Source organism: Dipodomys spectabilis, unplaced genomic scaffold (assembly GCF_019054845.1).
Source record: "Dipodomys spectabilis isolate Male_0828 unplaced genomic scaffold, ASM1905484v1 ptg000187l, whole genome shotgun sequence".
Classification (NCBI taxonomy): domain Eukaryota; kingdom Metazoa; phylum Chordata; class Mammalia; order Rodentia; family Heteromyidae; genus Dipodomys; species Dipodomys spectabilis.
In genome coordinates, this window is record NW_024870864.1 from 10,560,241 (window position 1) to 10,586,136 (window position 25,896).

At 44.0% G+C, this 25,896-nt stretch overlaps 1 protein-coding gene across 2 annotated transcripts in view; it reads left to right on the forward strand.

Moving 5' to 3' along the window:
• Positions 1–18,503, forward strand: part of Nck2 (NCK adaptor protein 2) — a 150,347-nt gene extending 131,844 nt beyond the window's left edge. For both annotated transcript variants that reach the window (XM_042695514.1, XM_042695512.1), the window contains exons 4-5: positions 5,576–6,297; positions 17,201–18,503. In XM_042695514.1, coding sequence (XP_042551448.1) covers positions 5,576–6,297; positions 17,201–17,395 — 917 coding nt within the window. In that variant the 3' untranslated portion in view covers positions 17,396–18,503. The remainder of the gene's footprint in view (positions 1–5,575; positions 6,298–17,200) is intronic.
• Positions 18,504–25,896: the final 7,393 nt, after the last annotated feature.

Consider the following 25,896-nt stretch of genomic DNA (forward strand, 5'->3'; position numbering starts at 1 on the left):
GTAAATAAAACATGGTAGCACTGGGCGCATCTGAGGGTCCTGTATGAGCAAGAGCTCATATGTCTGTGAGACAGGTTCTTATTGGGTACTGCTATGGGCACCAGCTTAGTGCCCTTTGGAAGGGCTTTGGTGCTCTGTGCAGCCTGCACCAGGCATCATTATTGGGCTGCAAATGAATAGTCCCCTCCTAGAGACTGTGTTAGGAAATGTTCTCTCCAAGCGTATGGTGTGAACAGTGAGTATAAGCCCTGGTTTTTGAAGCATCTGTGTTTAGAAATGGGTTTGAGAGCTTGCCTCTAGTTTTGAATAAAAGCATGCCACCCTATTATTATGTTGGGTTCAGAGTGTTTCCATCACAAGAAGAAGAAGCTGGTGGGATGAGTAGAAGATGAATAGGAAAAAGTACATGTGGAGAAAGTTAGGAACACTGGAGTCTCATGGTCCCCCTTTACCTGCATGGTCATGGTATTGATTGTCCCCCTTTACCTGCATGGTCATGGAATTGATTTGTCTCCAAATTAAAGGGCCATTTGCTGGGCCATGTGTGGCATTCCAAGGCATGATGCTCCTTTGGGACTTGCCCTGAGTCAGGTGTGTGGCAGCTCTGTCTTTGTCTGACATACATATGAATGGCTGCCTGTTGTGACATCTTGTAGTTGTCTCATAGCTGGGTTACAGTCTCAGGTCAAGTCCAGGCCAGAAGAGAGTATCAGGCCCCCAGCCCCTCACCCATAAGCAATCCTGCTACAGGCCTGACCCTTGGATTGCAGTCTACAAGTTTCCTCACAGAAGTGAAGACTATCTTTGCAGTGGGGAATGGTAAAACAAATCAGATTTTGCCTTGTCTTCAAGGTCTTTCATCCCTTCTTGCCACACGACCTTGTTTTCTGCCATTGGGCAGGAGGAGAAGAATGGAAGAAAGGAGAAGTCAGAACATCTTTTCTCAGCAGCCCAAGTAACTTTGTCACCTGCACACAGTGCTTCCCTACCCCCAGCACTGTCTGGCTGCTTTAGCTGTCTACCTACTATTCTAACGTCCCTACCTATAACTTTTTTTTGCCAGTCCTGGAGCTTGAACTTGGGGCCTAGGCACCATCCCTGTGCTTTTTTTGGTGAAGGTTTGAGCTCTACCACTCGAGCCACAGCGTCACATCCAGCTTTTTCTGAGTAGTTTATTAGAGGCAAGAGTCTCACAGACTTTCCTTTCTAGGCTGGCCTCAAACGGTGATCCTCACATCTCAGCTTCCTGAGTGGCTAGGATTACAGGTGTCAGCCACCGGCACCCAGCACTATGTCTGTGACCCTTGTCACATCTCTTAACCCAGTTCTTGGGCCTTGGCTTACTCCTACTTGGAACAATGTCATCCCCTAAGATCAGGGAAGGGAAGTTGGTAATTTCTTGACACTCAATTCAAAGTCTCAGAGGTGTTATCTTTAGAAAACATACCAATCTCTGACAGAACTGGTACCTTGAAAATCATGGATTAACTAGGCTTTGGTTGATTACATTGGTCTTCCCCACTTCACTGGCTTGAGGGCATTAGGTTCAGTTCTTCAACCCTTTCCAGTCTTAGTTCCTGACTACTGACAGAGGACAAATACTAGTTTCATCAAGGACTGTTATAACAGTTAACATTAGTATCAGCAATGCTTGAGTCCCTTCTGACCTCCAGGTGACTGACTGCCTCTTAAATTTCACCGCACCAGCAGCTACATATGTCATTGCTACTGTTGGTGGGTGGATATCTGCTTTCTATGTGCCAAAAGCATGGCAAGCACACTTTCTAGCTCAGTGGCCGTCTGGCACTGGCTGGGATCATGGCCAAGCATCTTTCAAGAGGACTTTGGCCATTGTTTGGAAAAATTGTGTTCTATGCAAAAGGGAATTGAAAGCTGTCACTTGGTTAGGACAGTGGTTCCTGCAATATTTTGTGTACTTGATACAAATCCTCTGAACTAGGGAGCTGGGAAGGTGGCTCAGGGGTAGACTGCTTGCTTTACATGCAGGAGGCCCTGGGTTCAATTCTTCAGCACCACTTGAGCAGAAAAAGCCAGAAGTGGTTCTGTGGCTCAAGTGGTAGAGCACTAGCTTTTAGCTGAAGAATGAGGGACAGTGCCTAGGCCCCATGACCAAAAAAAAAAAAAAAAATCCTTTGAACTAGGACCTGTGAAACAGTATCCCTCCCAAAGTCACAGGTTGAAGTCTTGTCCTCCCTTATCTTAGAACTGTGACTATATTTGGAGAAAAGGGGTTCAAAAAGGTAATTGATTGAGTTAAAACAACCCAGTGTGACGTGTTCTTAGAAGAGATAAAGGTATGTAGGAGAGACCAGGGGAGCAGCCAGGGAGAGAAGATAGCCACATACAAGTAAGGGAATAGTTCTCAGAAGAAGCAAACCTCCAGACTCTGAGGACATATATGTCTGCTGTTTAAGTGACCAGTCTCTGACTCTTTGTGTTAGGACAGCCCAAGAAAATCAGCACGGTATTATGTTGTAGGAGTAAGGAAATAACTTAATACAGTGATGCTAAGTAAGCAGACATGCCATGGGCAACTTGGAGTTCTTTCACACCCTGCCCTAAGCCATCCTGTGACCCAGTTAACATCAGTTCACATCATTTTACATCATTTGTTTGGTGCGGAGAGCTCCATCTTGGGCAGGGAATGTGAGTTCCAGGTGGGCAGCAAGCACATCTGTCTGTTCATCTCACTCTGTAAAGTCTCATTTGCTGCCCGAGTTCACTGAAATTACCTTGTTTTTGAAAGTAGTAACAGCGTAATCACAAGTCAGTTCCAAAATGTCTTCAACAGTTCATTGTGTCTGTGTCTGTTCTGTTGGATTCTGCCCCAGTGTCTTCATGTCTTGGTGAGTGTAAGATCTGCCTCTTAGGTAGTTTTGGTGACTCACACATTTAACAAGGCCTATTAAAATACTTCTAGTACGATTTCCTGAGATCATCATTATCAAAATGGCACTTTGTCTGGTCATGGCTACATCAGCATGTTCTTTGCTGAGAGATTTTTCTGCCTATTTGACAAGCTTTGGACACCACTGCCTTCTGTACAAAAATTAAGAATCCCTACTCTTGTCGAAGAATCCCTACTCCAAAATGCCATGGACCAGAAGTGTTTTAGATTTCAGGTATTTTTTGTTTACATAAGATTTTTTTGGAGCTACAACTATAAGTTTGGCCAAGAAATTGACTTATATACACATGACCTGGAGATTATTTTATACAATATTTCCTTAGGGGAAATGGCAATAATTTTTACTAATGCATCTATATTTTGGTAGGCCTGTCACACATGGTCAAATGTGAAAGTTTCCACTTACAATGTTATGTGAGTGCTCAAAAAGTTCTGGATTTTGGAGCAGTTTTGGATTTCAGATTATTGGACTGGGAGATGTTCAACCTGTACTGTATGCTGTTGGATTATAAAATTATCACAGTATTCTCATTATATAGTTAAACTATCCTACATTTGCAGTGATGTGAAAAAATGAGTTGTAAGTTCTGGCATATCCTGTTTTCCTATAAAGGTAGATAGCCCTATGTAGAAATCTATTGAACTTTATATCATATTCCTTTGTATTTTTGCCTTTCTCATGCACTCGAGTCAAATGTGGTCTGAAATGAAACAGTAGATGTCATTATCTTAAATGAATTGGAGTGTTCCCTTTAAGTCCTGTGGGAGTGGCCACTTTTCACCTGCTCCAGGCTCTGAGCCTGGACATGTCCTAGGGACAGTAGCCCCACTGGACAATGGTGTTGCAGCTTTTAATGCATTGACCTCCTGCCTGCTCAGTAAAAAGCAGAAGTATTTCTTAGAGCCAACCTGTCCTTGCTGCAGGTTACATAATAAAGTGAGGGCTGGGAATGTGATTTAGTAGGTAGAGTGCTTGCCTAGCATGCGTGAAGCCCTGGGTTAGATTCCTCAGTACCACATAAACAGAAAAGGTCAGAAATGGCACTGTGGCTCAAGTGGTAGAGTGCTAGCTTTGAGCAAAAGAAGCTCAGGGACAGTGCCCAGGCCCCAAGTCAAACCCCAGGACTGGCAAAAAATGAAAATAAAGAGAGGAAAGTAAGCTAGAAGGAAGGTATGAGCCTAGTGCCAGTGGCTCACACTTGTAATCCTAGTTTTTTGAGAGGCAGAGATCCAGAGGATGGGTTGAAGCCAGCCTGGGCAGAAAACTCTGTGAGACTTACCACCAGCAAAAAGCTAGGCTGCAAACATGGCTCAAGTTGTAGAGCACCAGCCGAGCAAGCAACCCCGAGCAAGCCCCAGGCCTTGAGTTTAAAGAAAAGAAACTGTACCATTGTAGTCTTGCTTTTCCTTCTTTCTTGGCCAATACATGTGTTTGAACTCAGAGCCTCGAGCCTGTTCTGCTTGCTTGTTCAGCTGGCACTCTATCATTTGAACCCACTCTCCAGTTCCAGCTTTGTCCTGGCTAATTGGATATGAGACTCAAGGTTTTATCTTCCTGGGCTAGCTCCAAATGCACATTCTCACATCTCAGCCTTCTGAGTAACTAGGATTATGGTGTGAGCTACTGGTACCTACTGTGCCTGTACCACCCTAACTAACCCAGTGACTAAAGGCTGAAGCAGAGCTGTCTGGTAAGCAGCTGTCTGGAAAAGCTAAGGAGTGAGGCCAGTGACCTCCTCCCCCACCACCCTGCAGGGCTGGTTCCCAGCGCTCCACCAACATGCTTTCCTGGAATTCTGTACATACTAGCAGAGTGAAAGCATTTTTACTTTAGGACTTTTCAAACTTTGTTTTCTTTTGTGCAGAATGTGTTTCATATTACAAGTCAGCATTCATTCTCACGGAGCTAAAGAACCCTTCCTAATCTTGACCACGATGCTTTCTGAGATTGTCTGTTTTATCCCTCTGAACCCCTTACATATCTACAAGCAGACCGTAGCCCATTCCATTCATTTGATGACCCACTTGTGCGTTTTCAATCACAATGTTTATTAGCTCATTTTTTTTTACTAACTCATACACCATCTGTTGTGGAAAATTAGTCCCCTGTTTTGAAAGAAAAGGCAGAGACGTGGAAGTTGCAGGAAGAGCCAGCCTATGTCCAGACATGTATGGTGGTGCACAGTCATCCTGGGAGAGGGGAGAAGAGAGGTACAGGGGCAGGGATGCAAATTCTGCTAAGACATGACCCCTCCAGAATTGGGCCAGACCTTTGAGTTTGTTCAGTTCAATTTCCTGTTTAGAATGTTTAGATGATATTTCTCTGTGCCTTTCTGCCATATTTTTCTCCCAAACTGACACCGTGGCTTTCTAAAACTGGACCAGCCTTTCAGAAGCAAACTTATCTTTTCCTCTGTTACTGCATCCTGTGTCCCAGGCCAGCTGGGGCCAAGGAAAATTTCACTTTAAGTTTTTAGTAACTTCACCACCCACCAACAGACACCCTGGTTTTCCCAACGGGCACTGCCATTTGTAACCATTCTACTGTCGCCTTGGTAACATATCCAGGCGCCCTGGCAGTGTGGAAGTTGGGTAGGTGCTCCACCGGTGTGTAGTGCCCACTGAGCCCCTGCCCTGTCTCCACAGGCCTGGGCAAGACACGCAGGAAGCCGAGCGCACGGGACGCATCCCCGACGCCCAGCACGGATGCAGAGTACCCCGCCAATGGCAGCGGGGCCGACCGCATCTATGACCTCAACATCCCCGCCTTCGTCAAGTTCGCCTACGTGGCCGAGCGGGAGGACGAGTTATCCCTGGTGAAGGGCTCGCGCGTCACGGTCATGGAGAAGTGCAGCGATGGCTGGTGGCGGGGCAGCTTCAACGGGCAGATTGGCTGGTTTCCCTCCAACTACGTGCTGGAGGAGGTGGACGAGGCGGCGGCGGAGGCCCCGAGCTTCCTGAGCCTGCGCAGGGGCGGCGCCATGAGCAATGGCCAGGGCGCACGGGTGCTGCACGTGGTGCAGACCCTGTACCCCTTCAGCTCCGTCACGGAAGAAGAGCTCAACTTCGAGAAGGGGGAGACCATGGAGGTGATCGAGAAGCCCGAGAATGATCCCGAGTGGTGGAAATGCAAAAACTCCCGGGGCCAGGTGGGCCTTGTCCCCAAGAACTACGTGGTGGTCCTCAGTGATGGGCCAGCCCTGCACCCCGCGCACGCCCCGCAGATCAGCTACACGGGGCCCTCGTCTAGCGGGCGCTTCGCGGGCCGGGAGTGGTACTATGGCAACGTGACGCGCCACCAGGCCGAGTGCGCGCTCAACGAGCGGGGCGTCGAGGGCGACTTCCTCATTAGGGACAGCGAGTCCTCGGTAAGTGCCCGGCTTGCCCATGGCCTGGGGGGTGGGATGGGGGGGCTCCTGGGAGGAAAGGAAATGTACCATGGTCTCCCCCCTCTCCCAACCCGCGCTTATTTTATCCCTGGGTTCAGTTTCCCACTGCCACCCACATCTGACATTTCATGAAAAAATCTCCCCCCCCCCCCCCAACCCACCCCAGTGAATAATTAACATTTAACTTTTATTATTCCACATTGTAATCTTTGCTGTATTTTATTAGTTGTGGATCCGTAACATGTCGCGGAAACAAAATATGTTATTTCCGGGATTCTGTATGTCCATGATTTTTAGTAGCCACTTGGGGGCTTGTTCATGCCCAGGATGGAGGAGGCATACAGTGAGGAAGTCGATTTTATAGTGTGACCTTGGGGTGCCCTTCATTCCTCTTCCAAGTCCTGTGAAGATACCTCCCCTCAGTGGTTAGGTGAGTAGGATTTGGGATAAAGTCAGCAGGCAGCCTCCATAGAAGGGGGAAGAATCCGGAAAGGACTTTTTCCACTTGTGAAAGTTGTATCTCTCTCTGAGGTACAACTCTTCTCTCTGACCGCCTTTACTCTAGAGACACTGCTTTCCCATCCCATGCAGGGGTGATTTACTGTGCTCTGTCTGTCCCAACCACACAGAGGGTTCTCAGCTAGATGGCACCTGGTTTCTGATGCAGCTTTTTTGTGACTTGGTTTGCTTTTTTTTTTTTTAAATCATATAATCCTGAGGTCATTTCAGCTTCAGACCCCTCTACTGAGCTCATTTCTGAACAGCTTATAAAAGTACTTACGAGCTGAATTGAAAAGAAAGCTACAGCCCTGGCTTGAGATGGGCTTTGGATGTGAAGTGAATCAAGGATGAGGCCAGTTGTCTGGCAGGGAGCAGATCTTCCTCCAGCAGGCGGCTAATTGGAGGGTTGTGTGGGTTGGGCTTGTCTGGAAGGATCAGGAAGCTTCACAAGAAGGTAGCCTCTTGGTTTGGGCCTTACAGGTCTACTCAGCCAGTTTTGTAGATATCTCACTAAATACTCCTTCTACATAGTTCATTCAGTGTGTTTGAAGTTTTACTGGTTCAGGTTCTTAAGATGTAAGCACATGCTCTGGATTATTGCCTTTTGAGGGGGATAGTATGATAAGCGCACTTTCCCCCACTCTGACTGATCAGAAAAGAATGCACAGCCCCTGAGAGAGAGGGCCTACCTACCGTGGTCCATCCTCTGAAGCATAAGGAGCCTTGTGCTGGTGGAAACTAGACCCCCCCTTTATGATGTCAGCAGCTGTGTGGGGTTCCCATAGCACACTGAAAGCAAACTGCAGCTGAAACATGAACTCTGAGGTTTGCTTATCAAGCTGCCAGCTTATCGCAGCTGGCACGACATCACATAGAATTGTTCTATGGACAGAAGCTCTGTGAACTTCCTCACCATCACAGTAGTGAGGGACCTGTTGGGAACGGAGCACAGCAGTGCTTTTTAACTCTGAAGAGCAGAAACTTGAGAGCAGTCCTTCAAAAGCCACTTTTAGTGGAAAGTGACCAATCCAGAGTACTTAGCTCAATTTAAAATGTTAGCCTTTAAGAGCTTTCTTAGAAGGTAGAATGGGAAGGGCAGAAAAGACATAGTGAGAGAAATTTGCCCCATTTGGTTTTTTTCATATTTGGGACTAGGAGAGAAAATGCCTTAGGTAGAGGGTCAGTGAGAAGAGTGGCATCCAGAATCCTGACCCAAGGGGTCTTGTTGCTTTCCTGTGAGACACACGGAGGTGGTTGGTGCTGTCTGAACTCTGGGGTCAAATCCTCTTAGAGGCAGGAACACCACTCATCTGTCTTACTAGTGACTGTTTCGTCAATAAAACAGTAATGGTGTGGGCCATTTTTATGGATATCATCCCAGATTTGTTTATACTCTGAATTGAGGAAACCAAGATAGGACACCCTAACCCCATGTCCAGATCTTAGTCCAGGTGCAGGGGACACAAAGGGCTTCATGAGGACAGGGACATCCATTGGCTCTGTATGCATATGGCCTTGCCTGGGGCCTGCTGCTGTGTTGGGCAGATCATCCTCATGGACTGGTTGTGACATAGCTGTCCTCAGCTGTTGGTTGTAGGCCTATAGCAAGGGTATGCCAGGCCCTACGGGGCTCCATAATCCAATCTGTTTTTAGTTCTCTGCAGCGTGGCCCTGGAGGACGATTTGTCCATGAGTGACAAGCGGGCAAAGTCCTTGCTTACTCTTTTCCTACCTTGCTCCCAGGCCCCCATCTTTCTTTTCCTTTCCTTCCTGTTCATGTTAGCATTTATTAGATTTGAGCTTGGTTTTCACCTCCATCTTTAAGCCACCAAGAGCCCTTAGGTTTGTGATCAGACATAATCACACAGCACAATATGTAGAGATAGAAAGGTTAACAAGGGACTTGGTCTTCGTATGGGACTTGGAGGTAGATATCTTCTTTTTATTTTCTATTGCTTTCTTTCCATCATCTAGCCTGGGACTTCCCCTTGTTGCAGGATCCTGTCAGAAGCCTGACTTTTTAAATAAACATAGCAGCTGGGGGGCAGGAGGGAGCCTGTCTTCAAATAGGTATCATTTTAACATATATTCCAAGTGGCTGTAATATAAATGAGCTGGTCTACAAACCCTCCCACCTCCCATCTTATCTGAGGGCACTGGAGTATGATATCAAGGCATAGTACTCTACCACTTGAGCCATGCCCAATGCTGCATTTTTGCTGGATAATTAGAAATGGAGCTTCATAGATTATTCTGCCTGGCTAGAAATAGTAAACATTTCAATGCAAAATTTCAGCCAGGATTGTATACAAGCTCAAATTGGGTGCCAATGGCTCATACCTGTCATCCTAACTAATGAGATCTGGGGATTATGGTTTGAAGCCAGCCCAGGCAGATGTCTGCAAGACTCCATCTTCAATTTAATACCAAAAAAACTGGACTTGAGACATGGCTCAAGTGATAGAGTGCCAGCTGAGTATGCAAGAGGGTTGGCACAAAAAGAGAAGAAAGTGGGGAAAGCGTATTCCTCCATTAAAAAGTAAAAGATAGAGCTATCTGTGAACACTGGGAATTCCTTTTTGATGGAAGAAATGTACACTGCAGGAAAAGCACACTAAAACCTTGCCATATCCATGTATCTGGGATTATCAGAACTGTCTGTCGGAGTCACCAAGATACAAGTAGACTTGTTATTTCCATTGCCATTTTTCCTTAGCAGCTAAAGGAACACAATTTGTTTCTTGTCCTCCATGTTTAATTTTCTGACCACCAGTGACCCACACCTCTGTAGTGTAAAAAAATTCTGCTTATATCTCTATGCTCAGAAGTTCTTACATATCTGCCTATGTTGATTGATTGGAGACCCGGAAGCTATACTTGGAGCAAGCTGTGCAAGTTATCAGCATTTTATTTTCTCAGTTGCTCCATCTGTCATCCTTGTATTGAGTGTTAAGAAGATGCTGAGTCAGTAGTTAGGTAGGTCTGAAAAGGTGTTGAGAGGCTAGGGTGACATAGGGTAGCATCAGCCAGAGGTCTGGGAAACACCTCTGAGCAAATGGTCCCTCCTGTGTATTATTATTTTCTTATTTTCTTGGCAGACAACACATTCATTTCAGGTAGAGATAAATTATCTTGCTAAGGACGATTTAATGTGCATATTGCCAACACACAAAGTCAGTGAGTACACATTCCTTTTGTATGTGTGTGAGTATGTGCAAGTCCTTGGGCTTGAACTCAGGTCCTGGTTTCTATTCCTGAGCTTTTTTGCCCAAGGCTAGCACTCTACCACTTGAGCCACACTTATGGCTTTTGGGGGTTAATTGGAGATAAGAGTCTCTAGGACTTTACTAACCCAGCTGGTTTCAAACCACGATGCTCAGATCTCAGCCTCCTGAGTAGCTAGGACTACAGGTGTAAGCCACCAGCAGCTAGCTTCTTTTTCTTTTTAACCTAGTAATATCACTTGATCAGGAAATAAAAGACTTAATGAGTTCCTTACAGTACTTGTACATTTTAATATTTCTGCTGGCTTCCACTGGCTTAAGCTGAGACCAAGAGATCACAGTTTAAAGCTGACCTGAACAGAAAGGTCCATTAGATTCTATCACCAACTAACCAGCAAAATGCTGAACTGAAGATATAGCTTATGTGGTAGAGTGCCAGTTGAGCAAGCATGTCAAGCAAGCTTGAGCTCTTGAGGGCAAACTTTGAGGCTGGAAAATATATGTGTGTGTTTGTGTGTATGCGTATACATGTGTATATATGTGAGTGTATGTAAATATATTTGTATGGATATTTGTAAATGTTAATGTGATACACATACATGCATACACACACACACACACACACACACACACACACACACACAGTAGAAAACACCTGTAACCACAGTTTTCTTAGTCCTCCTCTCAAGGTAGAACATCCTAGAAGAACATCCTCCCACTGGGTTGGACCCCTTGCCCTTATCATGTGTTCTTGATGGTTTTATACATTTTTACAGCAGTTATTATTAAAATTAGAACTCTACCCTGAAGTTTAATTTTACACAAAGCTATTAGCATTTGTTAACTAGCATTCATCTCCTAAAATGTTTTGCTGTCAACAGTTTTTACTCTTTTGAATTTAAAAATAAAGCTGTAGTAGGTAACCATGTGTTTCTGCTAGAGTAGTAGGAAAGAGCTCTCTGTCAAAGTTCACACTCCTCCAAGGTCAGCTCAAAAGCCAGGAGCAATGGAATGAGAGAATGCCTCCACGGATTACTGACCAGCTCTCCTCCGATCACTTGCCCTCTTTCCTCCTGACTGCATTAGTATTAAGAAAAGGCAGGCTACCATGAACAGTGCCTATGTGCATCTGTCTTGTTTCAAAGATAACAAGTTACTTTTAATTGCCAGGCTTTTTGCCCAGTACCAAATGGAAGTTTTAAGCCTGGATTTTTATAATATTTCTTACTTTAATCCTATTTAATTCTTAATCCTAGAAAGCTCTAGAAGACAGTCTAGTATGGACTCTTTCCTAGAATTCAGGGCTTTTTTTGGTTTGTTTTTTGTTGGTCATGGGACCTGAACTCTGGAGCTGGGCACTGCCCTTCAGCTCTTCAGCTCAAGGCTAGCATTCTACCACTTGGGCCACAGCGCCACTTCTGGATTTTTCTGCTTATGTTGTGATGAGGATTCGAACCCAGGGCCTCATGCATGCAAGGCAAGCACTCTACCACTGAGCCACCTTCCCAGCCCTAGAATTCAGTTTTCATCACCTGACTCCCTTCTCCTGATTCTCAGGTGAGCTAGAGCTCTTGGAGAGAGACCTTGCCTTGCTATCCCTGCTTGCTAGGCAAGTACTCTTGTCACCTGAATCGTGCCCCTCAGCCCTTCTTTTTTGCTTTGATTATTGTGTTTCATGGATGGCCTTGGAACCATGTTCCATAGTGCTGGGATAACTATACCCAGCCATCAGTTGAGAAACATTCACGAACTTTTCTGCCCAAGTAGCCTCAAACTGCAATCCTCCCAAGTAGCTAAGACTATAGGCATGAGTCACTGACACTAACTTTTTTATCACTTAGGTATCAATGCAAATATGGGGCTGATAAGTGTATAACACCAACATAAACATAAACCTTCTGGAGATTTTGTTCTGTTTTGGCTTCTTGGCTGTGGCTACAGAAAACACGAATATGTTTGTCTACCCCATAGAACATAACAGAGTCACACCTTATTTTATGAAGAGGTATATGACCATCACTCAGTTTTAATAAGCAGTAAGGAGAAATCAAATGGCCTCAGGTTTCTTTGAACAGTAATGTTTTCTTCAGCAAAGCATGCGTGCAGATGCAGTGGATGTTCTGGAGCTGCAGGCCTCCCTGGCCCTTCTGGGGTGCTTCCTATTTGAGTGGGTAGTGTGTTATCAGATGGTTCCGCTACTACCCAGACCACCACCACTGCCAGCCTGTACGTGGGGAAGCCCTGCGTTTTGTGGCCCTGGGTGACAGACACCTCAGGAAATATTTTCTCACAGGCAGAAGCTCTCCATAACAGAATCTGCCCTCCTCACTGACCCCCACCCCCAGCAGAGAGATCCAGGGTGCCCTTTGAAAAGTGCTTTGCTACTTGCCAAAGAAATACCACAGGAAAAAAAAAAAAAAAAAGAAATACCACAGGAAACATTTCTGTTTTGATCTTGAGATACATGATAGGAAGGTGGTTGCCCCGTAGAGATGGCTTCTACATTTCTTGTTCCTAGCTCCAGCGGTGCAGTATGGTCATTGTTGGTGGAGAAAAGCTGTGATTTCTAGTGGAATGCACCCACACCGCAGCCAGATTGCCTTAGTGCTCACTAAGTTAGGGATCCTTGCTGCCCAAGAACATCCCTCTAACTCTGCTCCCTGGTCCACCACTGCTGTGTGCTTCCATCCCCTCCAGCCATAGACTACACTGGTCAGCCCTCTCAGAGGCTTCTGTGGCAGGAAGAACACAGCTTCCTCTCCCAGTATGCCATTTTGGTTTGTTTCCTGAAATTCTACCAGAATTTCAGAAACCCTTATAGATTAGTACTTAACATTTACAAAATTGTTATCAAGATATATTTTATATAAAATAAACCATCTTTGCTTTTTTTTTAATTTTCTTTTTGTTCTCCTTGTGTTTAAGTGGTGCCTTGCTGCTTTTCTTTAGTCCAGGCTGACTTGCAGTCTTCTTATTTGTGCTTCTCATGTAGCTGGGATGACAGGCACTTGCCACTGTACCAGCTTTATATTGGTTAAAATGGGAGTCTCTCTATAGCCCTAACTACTCAGTTCTGAGGCTGAGATCTGAGGATGACAGTTTTGGAGCCAACCTGGACAGCCATGAAACTCTTCTCTCCAATTAATCACTAAAAAAAAAATCTAGAAGTGGAGCTAGGACTCAAGTGGAAAAGCTCTAGCAAAATCCTGAGTTTAAGCCCTAGGACCATACAAGAAAAAAAAAAGGTGTATCTTGCCTCCAGTCCTAGCTACTCAGAAGGCCAAGATCTGAGAATCATAGTTTGAAACCAGCCCAGGCAGAAAGTCCATGGAGGATCTTATTTCCAGTTACCCAGCAAAAAGCCAGAAGTGGTACTGTGGCTTGAGTGGCAGATCACCAGTGAACAAACTACCAGTTCCCTTCCTGTAGCCTGGTGAACTTGAATCTCCTCTGTGCTGTGCTGTGTGAACTTGAATCTCCCCTGTATACTGTGTGATTCTGTTGCTCAAATTTGAGAACCACTGACTTGTGGTGTATACACTTGGTGTACCCTTTCATTATTACATTGTATTTACATGTACAGTAAATTTCTATTCTAAATTGCTATCATTTGATTACAATCAGATTGATGCTGAAAAGACAAAGTTACAAGGACATTATTCGGAGTCTTTGAACTGAACTGTGCACCTTTAACTTAAAAAATAATACTAGAAAGGAATGAGAAGGGATAAATGAAGAATATATCCTAACTTGGAAAAGAATAAGAAAGGTGACATGTGTTTATAAAGATTTAGGTAAATGGGACTGCCAGGATTGTTGTCTAGTTGATGATTGATTTTGCGTTATTAAGATACTCCTGTTTATTTCATATTAATGAATAGTTGATCATTTTATATGTGGATTGCCTTTAGGACTATGGAATAAATACGTTAGAGATAAGTTTATAGAATGAATAGTAGAAAAAAGTGGCCCAAATTGGGAATTCCTAACTCATTGCATTTATCCAGCACCAGATACTTTGAGCCCTGATACCAGTGGAGAATTAAATCAGGCCCTTGGATTTAAAGGGGATTATATTCAAATTGGAGACCTAAAACTTCAGCAAAGCTGTGATCACAAGGGCCCCCAAAGAGGCTGATTTTCTACCAACCCATTAAATATCTTCAGATTCCACCTGGAAAATGCCTTCCTAAAAAAAAGAGCAATGAATTAATTGTTAATTCTTTGGATCTTCTGATTTAAAAACTGCAACTAGAATAGCAGACTTAATTCCTTACGAGGAGTAGTCAGAAAAGGAAGTGACAGTAACGTGGTCTAGCATAAGAGATTATGAACAATCAGCCCAGTGGTTAGCAAAACTAGATTGGGAGAAGAAAGGAATAAGAACACTTGAACAGTGTGGAGGAAGCCAAAGAGGGAATTGAAGAGGGAAGGATATTTTAAAATGAAGGAGGAGGTGGGAAGGGTAGGGGGAAGGAAGGGAAGGAGAAAAAAAAAGGAACCTAGTTAAGTCTTAGTCCAGCTATAGATCTAATGAGTGATATTATGGGTGACATAGAAAGATGTTCTCATATTCTTCAGTGTCCTGCTCTTGGAAGGTAGAGCTTGATCCTCTCTCCTAATGGGTAGAATGTGACAAAAGTGGTGGGTAACTTACACAGCATTATGGGCCTCTCTGCTCCCTCTCCAAGCACTCAGCCTGAGACAAGCCAGTCAGCATGTTGTACAGCACACACGGACCTCACATGGTTCTGGTGAGCATCCATGACTGCAGCCTCCACCAGTGTCCTCATTGCACATTTCCAAAATATGTTATCCCCAAGCAAGTTTTTATGCTGCCAGGACCCTGCTGCTCATGGAAGGGGTGTTTATGGTATGGCCACCAAGGAGAAAAGTTTATACCATGAAACTGTAAAGAAAAGCATAAACATAAAAACTGTGTAATGAAAATCATAAATGAATTTGGTGTTTTAGACCCCCAAAATGGCTAAATGTTCAAAAGTTCAAGACATCCAAAATCTAAAACACATCTGGTCCCAAGCAGATGTTGGATATGGGACATACCCACCACCTATAATAGGTAAAGGAGTATACTAGTACAGATTGTTCATTTTGAGATTGCTTACGAAAAGTCTATTTGGTCAGAGTTAAGAATACTCCCAAACTGGGGCTGGGAAGGTGGCTCAGTGGTAGAGCACTTGCCTTGCATGCCTGAGGCCCTGGGTTCGATTCCTCAGTACCACATAAGCAAAAAAAAAAAAGCCTGAAGTGGCGCTGTGGCTCAAGTGGTAGAGCTGTAGCCTTGAGCTGAAGAGCTGAGGGACAGCACCCAGGCCCAGAGTTCAGGCCCCACCACCACCACCACCAGAACACCCCCCTTCCCCCCCCCCCCCCCCCCCCGCCACAAAAAGAAAAAGAATACTCCCAAACTTTCCACAGTTCTGCTCGGCATATGTTGGTTCTATGCCCTTAATTTTAAAGTTTCTGCTCATGAGCCTGTGGAATTAAAAAATTACCTTAGCTTCTGCATAGTTTTACTACTGTGGCATGCGCGTGTGCGCGCACACGCACACACCACACACTTGCACGCATGCAGACAGGCGCACACACTCAAAATGGTCAGTTAAGAAACTCAAAAGCACATTTCTGTACTCAAAGTTATCAGCTGATCATTGGACTTAATTAACATCAGGTGTAGCATACATTTACTACTTATTGCTCCTTACCGTCCCTGAAAATGAGGCTGCTTTGTCCGTGTACTGATTAGAGTATCAAATTAGCACAGTAAGCAAAGTTGAGATCACCTCCATTATTTTTTTCTCTTGGTCGTATTGGGCCTTGTGCTTGCTAGACACGTGACCTGCCAGATGATGCATGCTCTCAATTATTTTTGCTGTATTTTTAAGATAGGGTCTGCCATTTTTGCCTGGAGCTGGCTGGCCTCAGATATGTGATCCTTCATGCTTCCTGCACAGCTAGAAGGTCATTCACTACCATGCCTGTCCTCTATCTTTTAAAGACTCCGCTTCTAGCATAGAAATTAATATTATTAACAACAAGGAGCCTGATCCCTGAAGCCAGGGAGAAAGAAGGTTGGGTATTTTGGGTTGTGACTTGGACACAGTTATACAGTTGGCCTTGGTGAGTCTTCTGAGTCGCTAGGATTGGTGACAGTGACCATGGTTCACAGTGACCATGGTGTGGATATTCAGGCCTTGATGTTTGGTGGTGAACCTGCTGAGAAGTAACTGCTTCATTTGCAATGTGTGTTTTACTTTCAAAACTACATGGATGACAACTAACTTGAAAGATCCCACTTGTATCCATCTTGTAGTTTGATCCTACCAAAAGAGAGATAGGTTCAGAATTGTGCAGCCCCTTGATCACTTAAGAGTGTGGTTTGGGGCTGTTCAGAGGACAGTGGCCCTTGGTGGAATCCTTAGTTTTCCTTCAGTTTAGGTTTACCCATAGTCAACCACAGTCTAAAAATATTCAATGGAAAACTTCAGAAATAAACAGTCCTAAATCCTAAATCACAAACTGCTCTGTATCGCATGGTGAAATCTTACACTATCCCCCTCTGTGTCCTGCTGGATACGAGTCACCCTTTGTCCAGTGTATCTGTACAGTATATACTATCCACACAATAGTCACCATCTTGATTATCAGATCATCAAATTTGAATTTGAGTGTCAAATTCACAAAACCTTTATTTAATAATGCACCTACAGCAAAAGAGTTGTGAGGTAACACAGATCTGCCAAACAGAACCTGTAAGCTGCCAATACAAGTCAAGAAGAGATGGAACATGTAGCTGCTGCTCCTTTCATGCAAACCACTTGGAATTGTTCCTAACTTATCAAAAGTAGTTTGGGAAGTGACAGTTTCGAGTTTCTTCAATATCCGGGTGAGGGCGGTTATTCTACTTTGTAGTTGTCAAAAGATCAAAATGTACTTAGTTAGGACACTTAGAGCACAGGAATCTCGACCTGCCTTGGGCCTTCTCGGCATTCTGGGTAATAAGTGACAGTGGAGCTATGCTAGGTGGTAGTCTGGTTCCATGCCGCAGAGCTAGGCTGCTGACCCCAACAGAGTTAAGGCACTGTTGTCACTCTCTTGCCGGTGCTGGTTCTCACTCCCCTCTGCTTCCTCCCCAGCCCAGCGACTTCTCCGTGTCTCTCAAAGCATCAGGGAAGAACAAGCATTTCAAGGTGCAGCTGGTGGACAATGTCTACTGCATTGGGCAGCGGCGATTCCACAGCATGGACGAGCTGGTGGAGCACTATAAGAAGGCGCCCATCTTCACCAGCGAGCATGGGGAGAAGCTCTACCTCGTCAGAGCCCTGCAGTGACAGTGGTGCAGTGACCTTGCCATGCCACACCAGCTCCGGGCCTCACCAGAGCCGCTGCCCACCTGGCTCTGCCACCCATTGAGGGTCTGCAGCATCCAGGGTCCAGCCTGGATCAGTCTCACAGCCTGATCTTTCTATTCAGCTCGGTTTGTTTCACATCTGCCACCCCAGGCCCTGACAGCCTCGTGCACGCCCACTAAGAGTGGCAGGTAGAGGGGCAGGTGAGCCTGTTCACTTTCTTTTTAGTTGGAAACAACAGTTGGTCAGTGATCCTCTCAAATTGCTCATGTCGTAGAATCCCCAGTAAACGGCCAGGGGTGCAGTTAGAAACGTGAGGCCATACTTAGCTTAGCAATGGAGTGAACCTCAACCCCTCAGAAAGCCCATCAGAGGGCTGAGGCTCCCCTGTGTCCACACAACAGGTTCCGGCTGGCCAGCAGCCCCCAGTACCAGGCCTGTGCCCCCAGTTGGTTCCAGACCCTACCGGGAATTGGTGCATTTGCAGAGCAATATTGGAACCACAGGGAGATGGCAGTAAGGAGACTGTCCAGTGCCTTTGAGGCTGTGATTGCAATAATGAAGACTTTCATGGGAGTGCAACAGAGAGCCCTGATGCAGAGAGACAGATGTTTTGGTGATTTCGACCATGTGCCATCCATATAGTGCTTTTTTTCCTCTTGCCCTTTGGCTTGTTTGAATTTCACAATTATGTATTTAATTCTCAAAGTAATAGGTATCTGTAGCCTTTTGTTGACACTAATAACAGATGATTAAGGAAAACAGCTGATCTTTGGGGAAGGGGAGCTACCAATACTTTATATACCTACACTATATATATATATAATATATGTATATTATATATATATTATTTGCTTTACAGGGAAATTTTTCAGGGTTTACAAAAGAATATGTGATTGGTAGTAAGAGACACAGAATGTTTATGAAAATACTGCATTTTCTTTTTTTCTTTACATTTGAACTTCTTTATAGTTTGAATATAGAGTCTTGAGATGGCACATTCCTACAATTGAAGAAGGGGGTCTTGAGATCCTCTAAACTTGCATACTCAAGATTTTTGGATATTGTAATAAAAAAAGTATTATGACAACTATGTGTGTCTCTGTATGTGTGTGTATGTGTAAGAAACCTCACCGGTGACTGGCTATGGGTAAGAGTGGCTTCTGTAATCTCTGAACATTGACCTGAGCACCATAATTTTACAGGTACTTGGAACATGGTGGGGGGTTGTTTGTTTGTTTTTGTATGTGTGTGTTTTAGCCAGGCTTGGTGGTACCTGCCTGTAATCACAATACTTATTTACAGTTGTCACTGTGCATCAACTTCCCCTGGGATACCCAGGGAATTGCTATGTGTAATATAACTAAGCCCTTCACAAGTGATGTACAGCCAACTACTATTAAAAGTGTTTTGACGTTACAGGGGTTCCCATTGAATCACCAAACCATTTATATGCCAACACAATTTGAGTTTAGGCTTCTATGTGCTAAGTTTTTGGTAATTTTTTCCTCCTCGGATAAGGTTTGAACTCAGGGTTTCACGAGTTTGCTTAGTTGGTGCTCTGCCACTTGAGCCACACTTCATGCCCTGCTTTTTGCTGATTAGAGGTGTGTCTCACAACTTTTCTCCCCTGGGCTGCCTTTTAACTGAGATCCTCTGGATCTCAGCCTCAGGAGTAACTAAAATTACAGGCATGAGCTACCATCATCCAGCACATAATCTACTATTCAACTATGTCTTGTAAGGTGAATTATCCCAGAAGCCATATTTTGGAAAATGGAATATTGGAGTCTTTATTACACAGCAGGTTGCAGGTAGCCAGTTGTTACAAAGGCCTGCAGCCCCCAAATACACATAACACAGCTAAGAAACAGGCCAGAGAGGGAAGAAAGAACAAAACCATACCAACAAACCAATCCAGCTCTGATGGATTGGGATGTGGTGATGACCAGAGACAAGCCAGAAGACAGGATACAGGACATGATCACAGAGACACGTGGCATGGCATAATGGGGTCTGTACTGGTCTGGACCTAAGTAGGGCCAGCACAGGGGACAGGTCCACAGGAAATTCCCAATCCCAGGCACTGGACTGACAGATTCAGTAACCTATCAGCCAAGTGCCTGCCCCTGCCTCCAGGAATCTGGGCACACCCATCACCTGGGAGGCCAATGCGTTTCCTTCCCCAACATGAAGATGCCAGACCCTGCCATCCACCATGTGGCCAATATGGTGCCAGCCAGACCTGACCTCCTTACTTCAGTCTCTGCTTTTCAATGTAAAAATGCCAAAAAATTTAAGCCCAGAGTTCAAAACTGATTTATGGGATAGTTGGAAAACATTATAAGGTAGTCATGTGTCACTTAATGAAAGTTACATACTTCAAGAATTGTCAGATAGTTTGTGTGAACATCATAGTGTATGTCCACAAGCAACTGGATGGTATGAACTTACACAACCATGCTTGAATTTCTACCCATATTTTATATGGATATTACATGAGGTATATATATAATAGTATGCATATATATGTTGTATCATTATACAATATACAATATATAATTATACCTTATGCATACTATAATTATATACATTTTATATGTGTCAAAATATAATATGTCACATGACATTTTAAAATAAACATGTTAGTCTTTCCCCTAGATTTATTTCCTGTCAGTATGTTGTAATGTAACTCATCTGGGTCTGTCTGTTTTACCTGCAATGCAGGTTACCAGTGACAGAAACAGGCCACTAGCTTTGAATTTTGTATAAAAAAAAAAGCATTCACAAGGTAGGCAAGCCTGTGGAGATGGGGGGAGGGGGCCTTACTCCCCTCCCCCCCCACCTGCCTAGATTGTGTGTGGGCTAATTGATGGGCTGTTAATGTGGATCAAGCTGGATCAACTGTTATTGTTGTGGCCCACACACAGAGGAGTTTGTTGTCAACTAAAAACTAGTAACTAAAAGTACATGGGTCTAGAAAGTTTACTTAGGAACTAAGCTGATAGTTTGATATAGAATGTTTATAGAATATTTGAATGTTCCTCAAAAGCTGTGTGTTTGAAGCTTTGTCCATGGCACTATTGGGAGTGGTAGGATCTGGAAGTGAGATCTTAGGAGAAGTTTAGTCATTAGGGGTGTGCTCTTGAAGGGAATATTGGGACCCTCACCTCTATGCTTCCCAGCTACTTAAGGTTAACAGTCCTCCTTTGCCACTTCCCCCCCACCCCTAATGTTTTGCCTCCCCTCAGGCCAAAGCACCCATGGACTGGAACCTCTGATACCAGGAGCCAAAGCAAACCTTCCTTATAGGTTGATTTTCACACAGGTATTTTGACAAAGTGGCAATGCTAACATGTGATTTGTTCAGGTCTCTCCCCAGTTTTATTAGTGTTATTTCAATGTTAACATATTGAGGAGTGCTAGCTGCTATCCTTTAATGTGGCATCTGTACACTGGAGGACCTGCCCAGAGCCACACAAAGGAAGTACTAGCCCTGTGGTTTCAAGTAAAGGACCCAGCTTTTCTTGATATGGTTGCTCATGAATAAAATAGGGGTGCTAGCCATGTGACTGATGTTAAGATCCGATGTCACCTGTCAGTAGCTGCAGTAGCCTCTGGTTCCTAGGTAGCAGTGGAGTTGCTTCTCATAGCAGAAGAGCCTGCCTACATTCTAGTCCACACTTGGCCCAAGGCCAAGTCAGTAGACCCTGTGGGATTGACCTCCAGCAAGTCCCAAAACTGCCTCATGGCCTCCAAATCCCTGGCACAAAGCTGCATATTTTATAACTAATTAAAGATGGTATCACAGCTGTTAGGCATTATTATACATTTTGATGAGGTGAACTGTTACATAATAAGTAATATGTTTAGAATCTTTGTTCAGCTTGTTAAATAAGCTTAATGAAAATGAAAAAAAGGTTAATGTACTAAATTGTTACCTATCTGAAGCTGATAATGAGTAATTTGATATTCTAACTTACATCTGCTGATGGTACTATCAAGACTTTCTAATCACACATGATGCCAGCAGAGTCTATTTCTACAGGGGCTAAGGAGTTAGCATGAAAAGCAGACCATGATGCAAAAAGGAAAGCATAACATCCATTTATCTGAGTCATGGAGCCAATTAAAACATTTGCCCAACCAGAGTAGGTGTCCAAATAGCATCCAAACATCCAATCAGATCACTGGTTGTTACAGGTGTTAGAGTCAAGAGATCCTGTCTTTGCTAAAGTGCTTTTGAAATGTGCCCTTGGGCAAGGTCCCACCCTACTCTTACTGTGGTGTGCCCTTTAGGTATCCCTGATACAAAGTCTTTAGGAATTATTATAAAACAGTCTATATTGCCCTTGGTGGGGCAAAGATGTATTTGGCTAGATATAGTACATGCATGTATCAGTTTTTTCTTGGAAAATTTTACATTGCATTCTGTCATTGTATGTAAGATTCAGTATAAACATGAACTCATTATGTCCATAACTGCATGTAGGGCCACAAACTTCAGTTTCTGCATAGTCTCAAACCCATACACAACTTTATGTTAAAAAGTACACTCAGAGGCTGGGAAGGTGGCTCAGTGGTAGAGTGCTTGCGTTGCATGCATGAGGCCCTGGGTTCCATTCCTCAGCATCACATAAGCAGAAAAAAGCCAGAAGTGGTGCTGTAGCTCAAGTGGTAGAACACTAGCCTTGAGCTAAAGAACTCAGGTACAGTGCCCAGGCCCAGAGTTCAAGCCCCACAACCAATTTTTAAAAAAACAACTTCACAAGAGACTAAGATCTAAGGATTATGTTTCAAAGCCAGCCCAGGACAAACACAAAGGACAAACACAAGACTCATCTCCAATTAACTAGCAAAAACCCAGAAGTAGAGCTGTGATTCAAGTGATAGAGTGCCAGCCCTGAGCAAAAAAGCCAAGAATAAAAGGCCCTATTAATCTCAGTACCAATACATACAAAAAGTACATTGAAGCCCAGTGCCAGTGGCTCATGCCTGTAATCCTACCTACTCACGAGGTAGGATCTGAGGATTGTGGTTTGAAACCAGCCCAGGCAGGAGACTCTTTTATCTCCAATATACTACAAAAAAGGGGGTGTGTGGCTTAAGTAGTAGAGTGCTTGCCCTGAGCTAAAGAAGTTCAGGGACAGAGCCCAGGTCCAGAATTCAAGTCCCAGGACCAGCAAAAAAACAAAAAACAAAACAAAAAAAAAACAAACCAAAACAAAAACGTAATACTGCTTTAGAAGATCTGTGTAAAGTTTACAATAGAAAAACAAAAACATGGAACTGGGAATTCTAAAAAAAAAAATGTCAATGCTAGAAAATAATAGTAATATGTCTACTTCCCTTGACGTGACTTTGAAAGATTTGATCCATTAGGATCAGGCAACTCTGCCCCACTGGGATTAGTGTGAATGGTTTTACCTGTGTCCTCACACTTCAGATACACTGGCACTTTCAGGCATATATCTAAATAAGCCTTAAGGTTTAGGTGCCAAGCTCACAGTGTCTGATCATGGGCTGTAGTGCTATATAAATGAGTAAATGGATATCTCTGCCCCTGGGAAACTTGCATTTTTAGTAGTGGCTGTCAGTACACAGGAAACATTTGTGCCAATTTGGGATTGATGAAGGAATTGTCAAAGTAAGCAAAGTTTTGACAGGAAATGAGGAGTTTGCCTAATTTAATCATAGTGATTGAAAGTAGAAAGGCTTCTTTGGTGAGCTCACCTGTAAGTGGAAACTTAGAGGGGAGACGGGGCCAGTTATTACCAGAGTAGCATGAAACAGGCATATGATCTGCTGGGGCTCTCAAGAAGGTGGGGAAGAACTTCACATGTGTGCAATGAGGTTGGATGGTTTGAAGCCTGAGAGGAAATCAGTTGCAAGGAAAAAAATCTGGAGTTTGATAAATCCAAGATGCAAAAACATCAAAGAGATTTGTTAAATACAGTTAATAAGGTAAGAATTAGTGCTCAGGGAATCTAACTCTTAGAGATTAGCTAAGAGGACTAAGACACGAATAGCCATTGTTGTGCCAAAATTGCTATCCAGGGGGAAGTTGAAAGAGCTAGGCAGGCACTGGTACCTCACACCTGTAATCCTATTACCCAGGTGTTAGGTAAATTAAATTGGTAGCTGAGGAAAGAAAGCTGGCAAGGGAAAGGTTGATTTGCAGGCCACCTCTAGTAAAGTTGGAGGCCCATGAAGCTGGAATACAAAAGGGGTCGAACCACAGCCTGGCCACGACTTATCAAGGCCAGGGGCAGGAAAAGGTGTGGCCACACCAGATGTGGATGTGATCTGGGGGGGGGGGGGGGAAGGATGTGACTGCCTCCAAGTGTGTTGGTTACTTAGGTGACACAGGTACTGAGTAGAGACTTAACCAAGAGGAGGGAGGAGTCTGCTCTGCCTTCCCAGGGTGGACCTTACACCAGGAGGCTGAGATCTGAGGATCTTGATTTGAAGCCAGCTCTGGGAAAAATGTCTGACTCTTATTTCCATTTAACAAGTAAAAAGTTAGAACTGCAGCTCAATTAGTCGAATGCCAGTTTTGAGCAAAGAAGTTAAGGGTCAGTGCCCAGGCACTGAGTTCAAATTACATCACTGGCACAGAGAGAAAAAGAGGAAATCCTGAGTAAAATAAGACCACCTGGGGCCTAGGGTATCAAGCAGAAGTCCTTGATATCACATCCTCTTGGACAGTTTGAATGGAGCTGGGAGAAACTCAGATCACAGAAGATCAAGGAATGAGCAGGGAATGAAGAAGAGTTGGAGCTGGGGAAGAGAACTGCTAAAGGGCATGTGGGGTAGTTACTGACACCAGACCCAGAGCTTGTCCACATGCTAATGAGATGTCACACAAGATTGGGGAGCTGATCTTGGAAGAGGACATCCAGTGGGATGGGGTAGAACTTGGAAGATGGAACCACTATAGCACAGGAGTGCTGCTACTTGGAAGAAGGAAGGAATGTTGCACATAGTTAGCCTGTAGACAGGAATCAGGTGAAGGTGTAGTTCCTGACTCTGTCCCCCAGGGGAAATAAAAGATGGATACAGTTACCAAACTCTGGTTCTTCATTAAGTTTTAAAGTTTGCATTGAAATCTACTTATAAGCTATTTTTGAACATAGCATTTAATACTTCTTTTTAATTTCATTAATGCCTAGTAAAATATTTCACTTGTAAATAACACCAAGTTGAAACTCTGTGACCTTGCCCAGTTCTAAGGACCTTCCAAGCACAGAGGCAGAGCCATCAACTGAGGGCAAGGGCTGAGAAAGCCAAAGGAAGGAGAGATTGTGGATTGCAGGAGCGTGGAGCTTTTATGGAACCACCAGATGGTTCTACTCTGCTTCTTGAGAATATGAACGGGGCTTTGGTCTGTGATTACAGATGTTCTAGCACCTATCTACTCCAGGCTTGCATGTTGCTGTGAGACATAATTACACTCAAATCAGTTCTTACGTGTCATTTGCTGTTCACTCTATTTTAAAGAAAACTAAATGAAATGGTAAAGAAGGCTTTCTAGTGCTTTAAGACAAGCAGAGCAATGCTGGATTCCACTTGGCAGACCCATTTTCAATGGGAAGGCATGCGTCTAACAAAAGACTGGTGAATGTACTGGGGATATACTTCCATGGTAGAGTTTTTGCCTAGCACACACAAGCCCATGGGTTCAATTCCCAGCACTTCAAGGAAACAAAAGATTCCCTAGTGAATGCTCATTTGTATTTTGTAAATTATAAGATCCCTTTTTAGAACTCCCAAATTTAGCTGAACACAGTGTCTCAAGCTTGTAAGCTGAGCTAGTTGGGAGGCAGAGATTGAGGGATCTAGGTTTAAGGCAAGCTGGAAATAAAATTTCATGAGACTTCATTTCAACTAATGATTTAGCTACAGGAGACACAGTGGCTGGGCACAGTGGCACATACTTGTCATCCCCAGTGACCCAGAGAAGTACAAGTAGGAGTATCATAGCCCAGGCCAGCCTGGGCATAGAGAAGCTACCTAAAAAATAACCAATGAAGAAAGGGCTGGAGTGACTCAAGTGGTAAAGCATGTGCCCAGCAAACACAGGCCTTGAGTTTAATCCCCTTAACTCCCAAAATGAAGTAAAATAACTAAAACTCCCAAACTGAAGTAAATTATATTTTGTACTTAAATTGTCAAACCAAATTACATTGGGTAAAATAGTCACCACTGTAGTTACAAATATCAACCCCGGACCCTAAATTGAAGAAAAGGGAAATGTGTGTAGGAAAAGTAACAACATGTTTTTCTTCTGATTTCACACTATCAACAGAGAGTTTCTATGGCCACAAAAAAATGGATTCCTCCCCACCAACAAGCAAGAAATTTTGGTAGCATATACCAGCAGTTGTCCTCTAATTCAACTCAACTCTGATGCTATGCATCTGGGGAGGGATGCAGCCAACAGGCTAGGGGCTTAGACTACAAGACTTCCCTCACTTCATTTC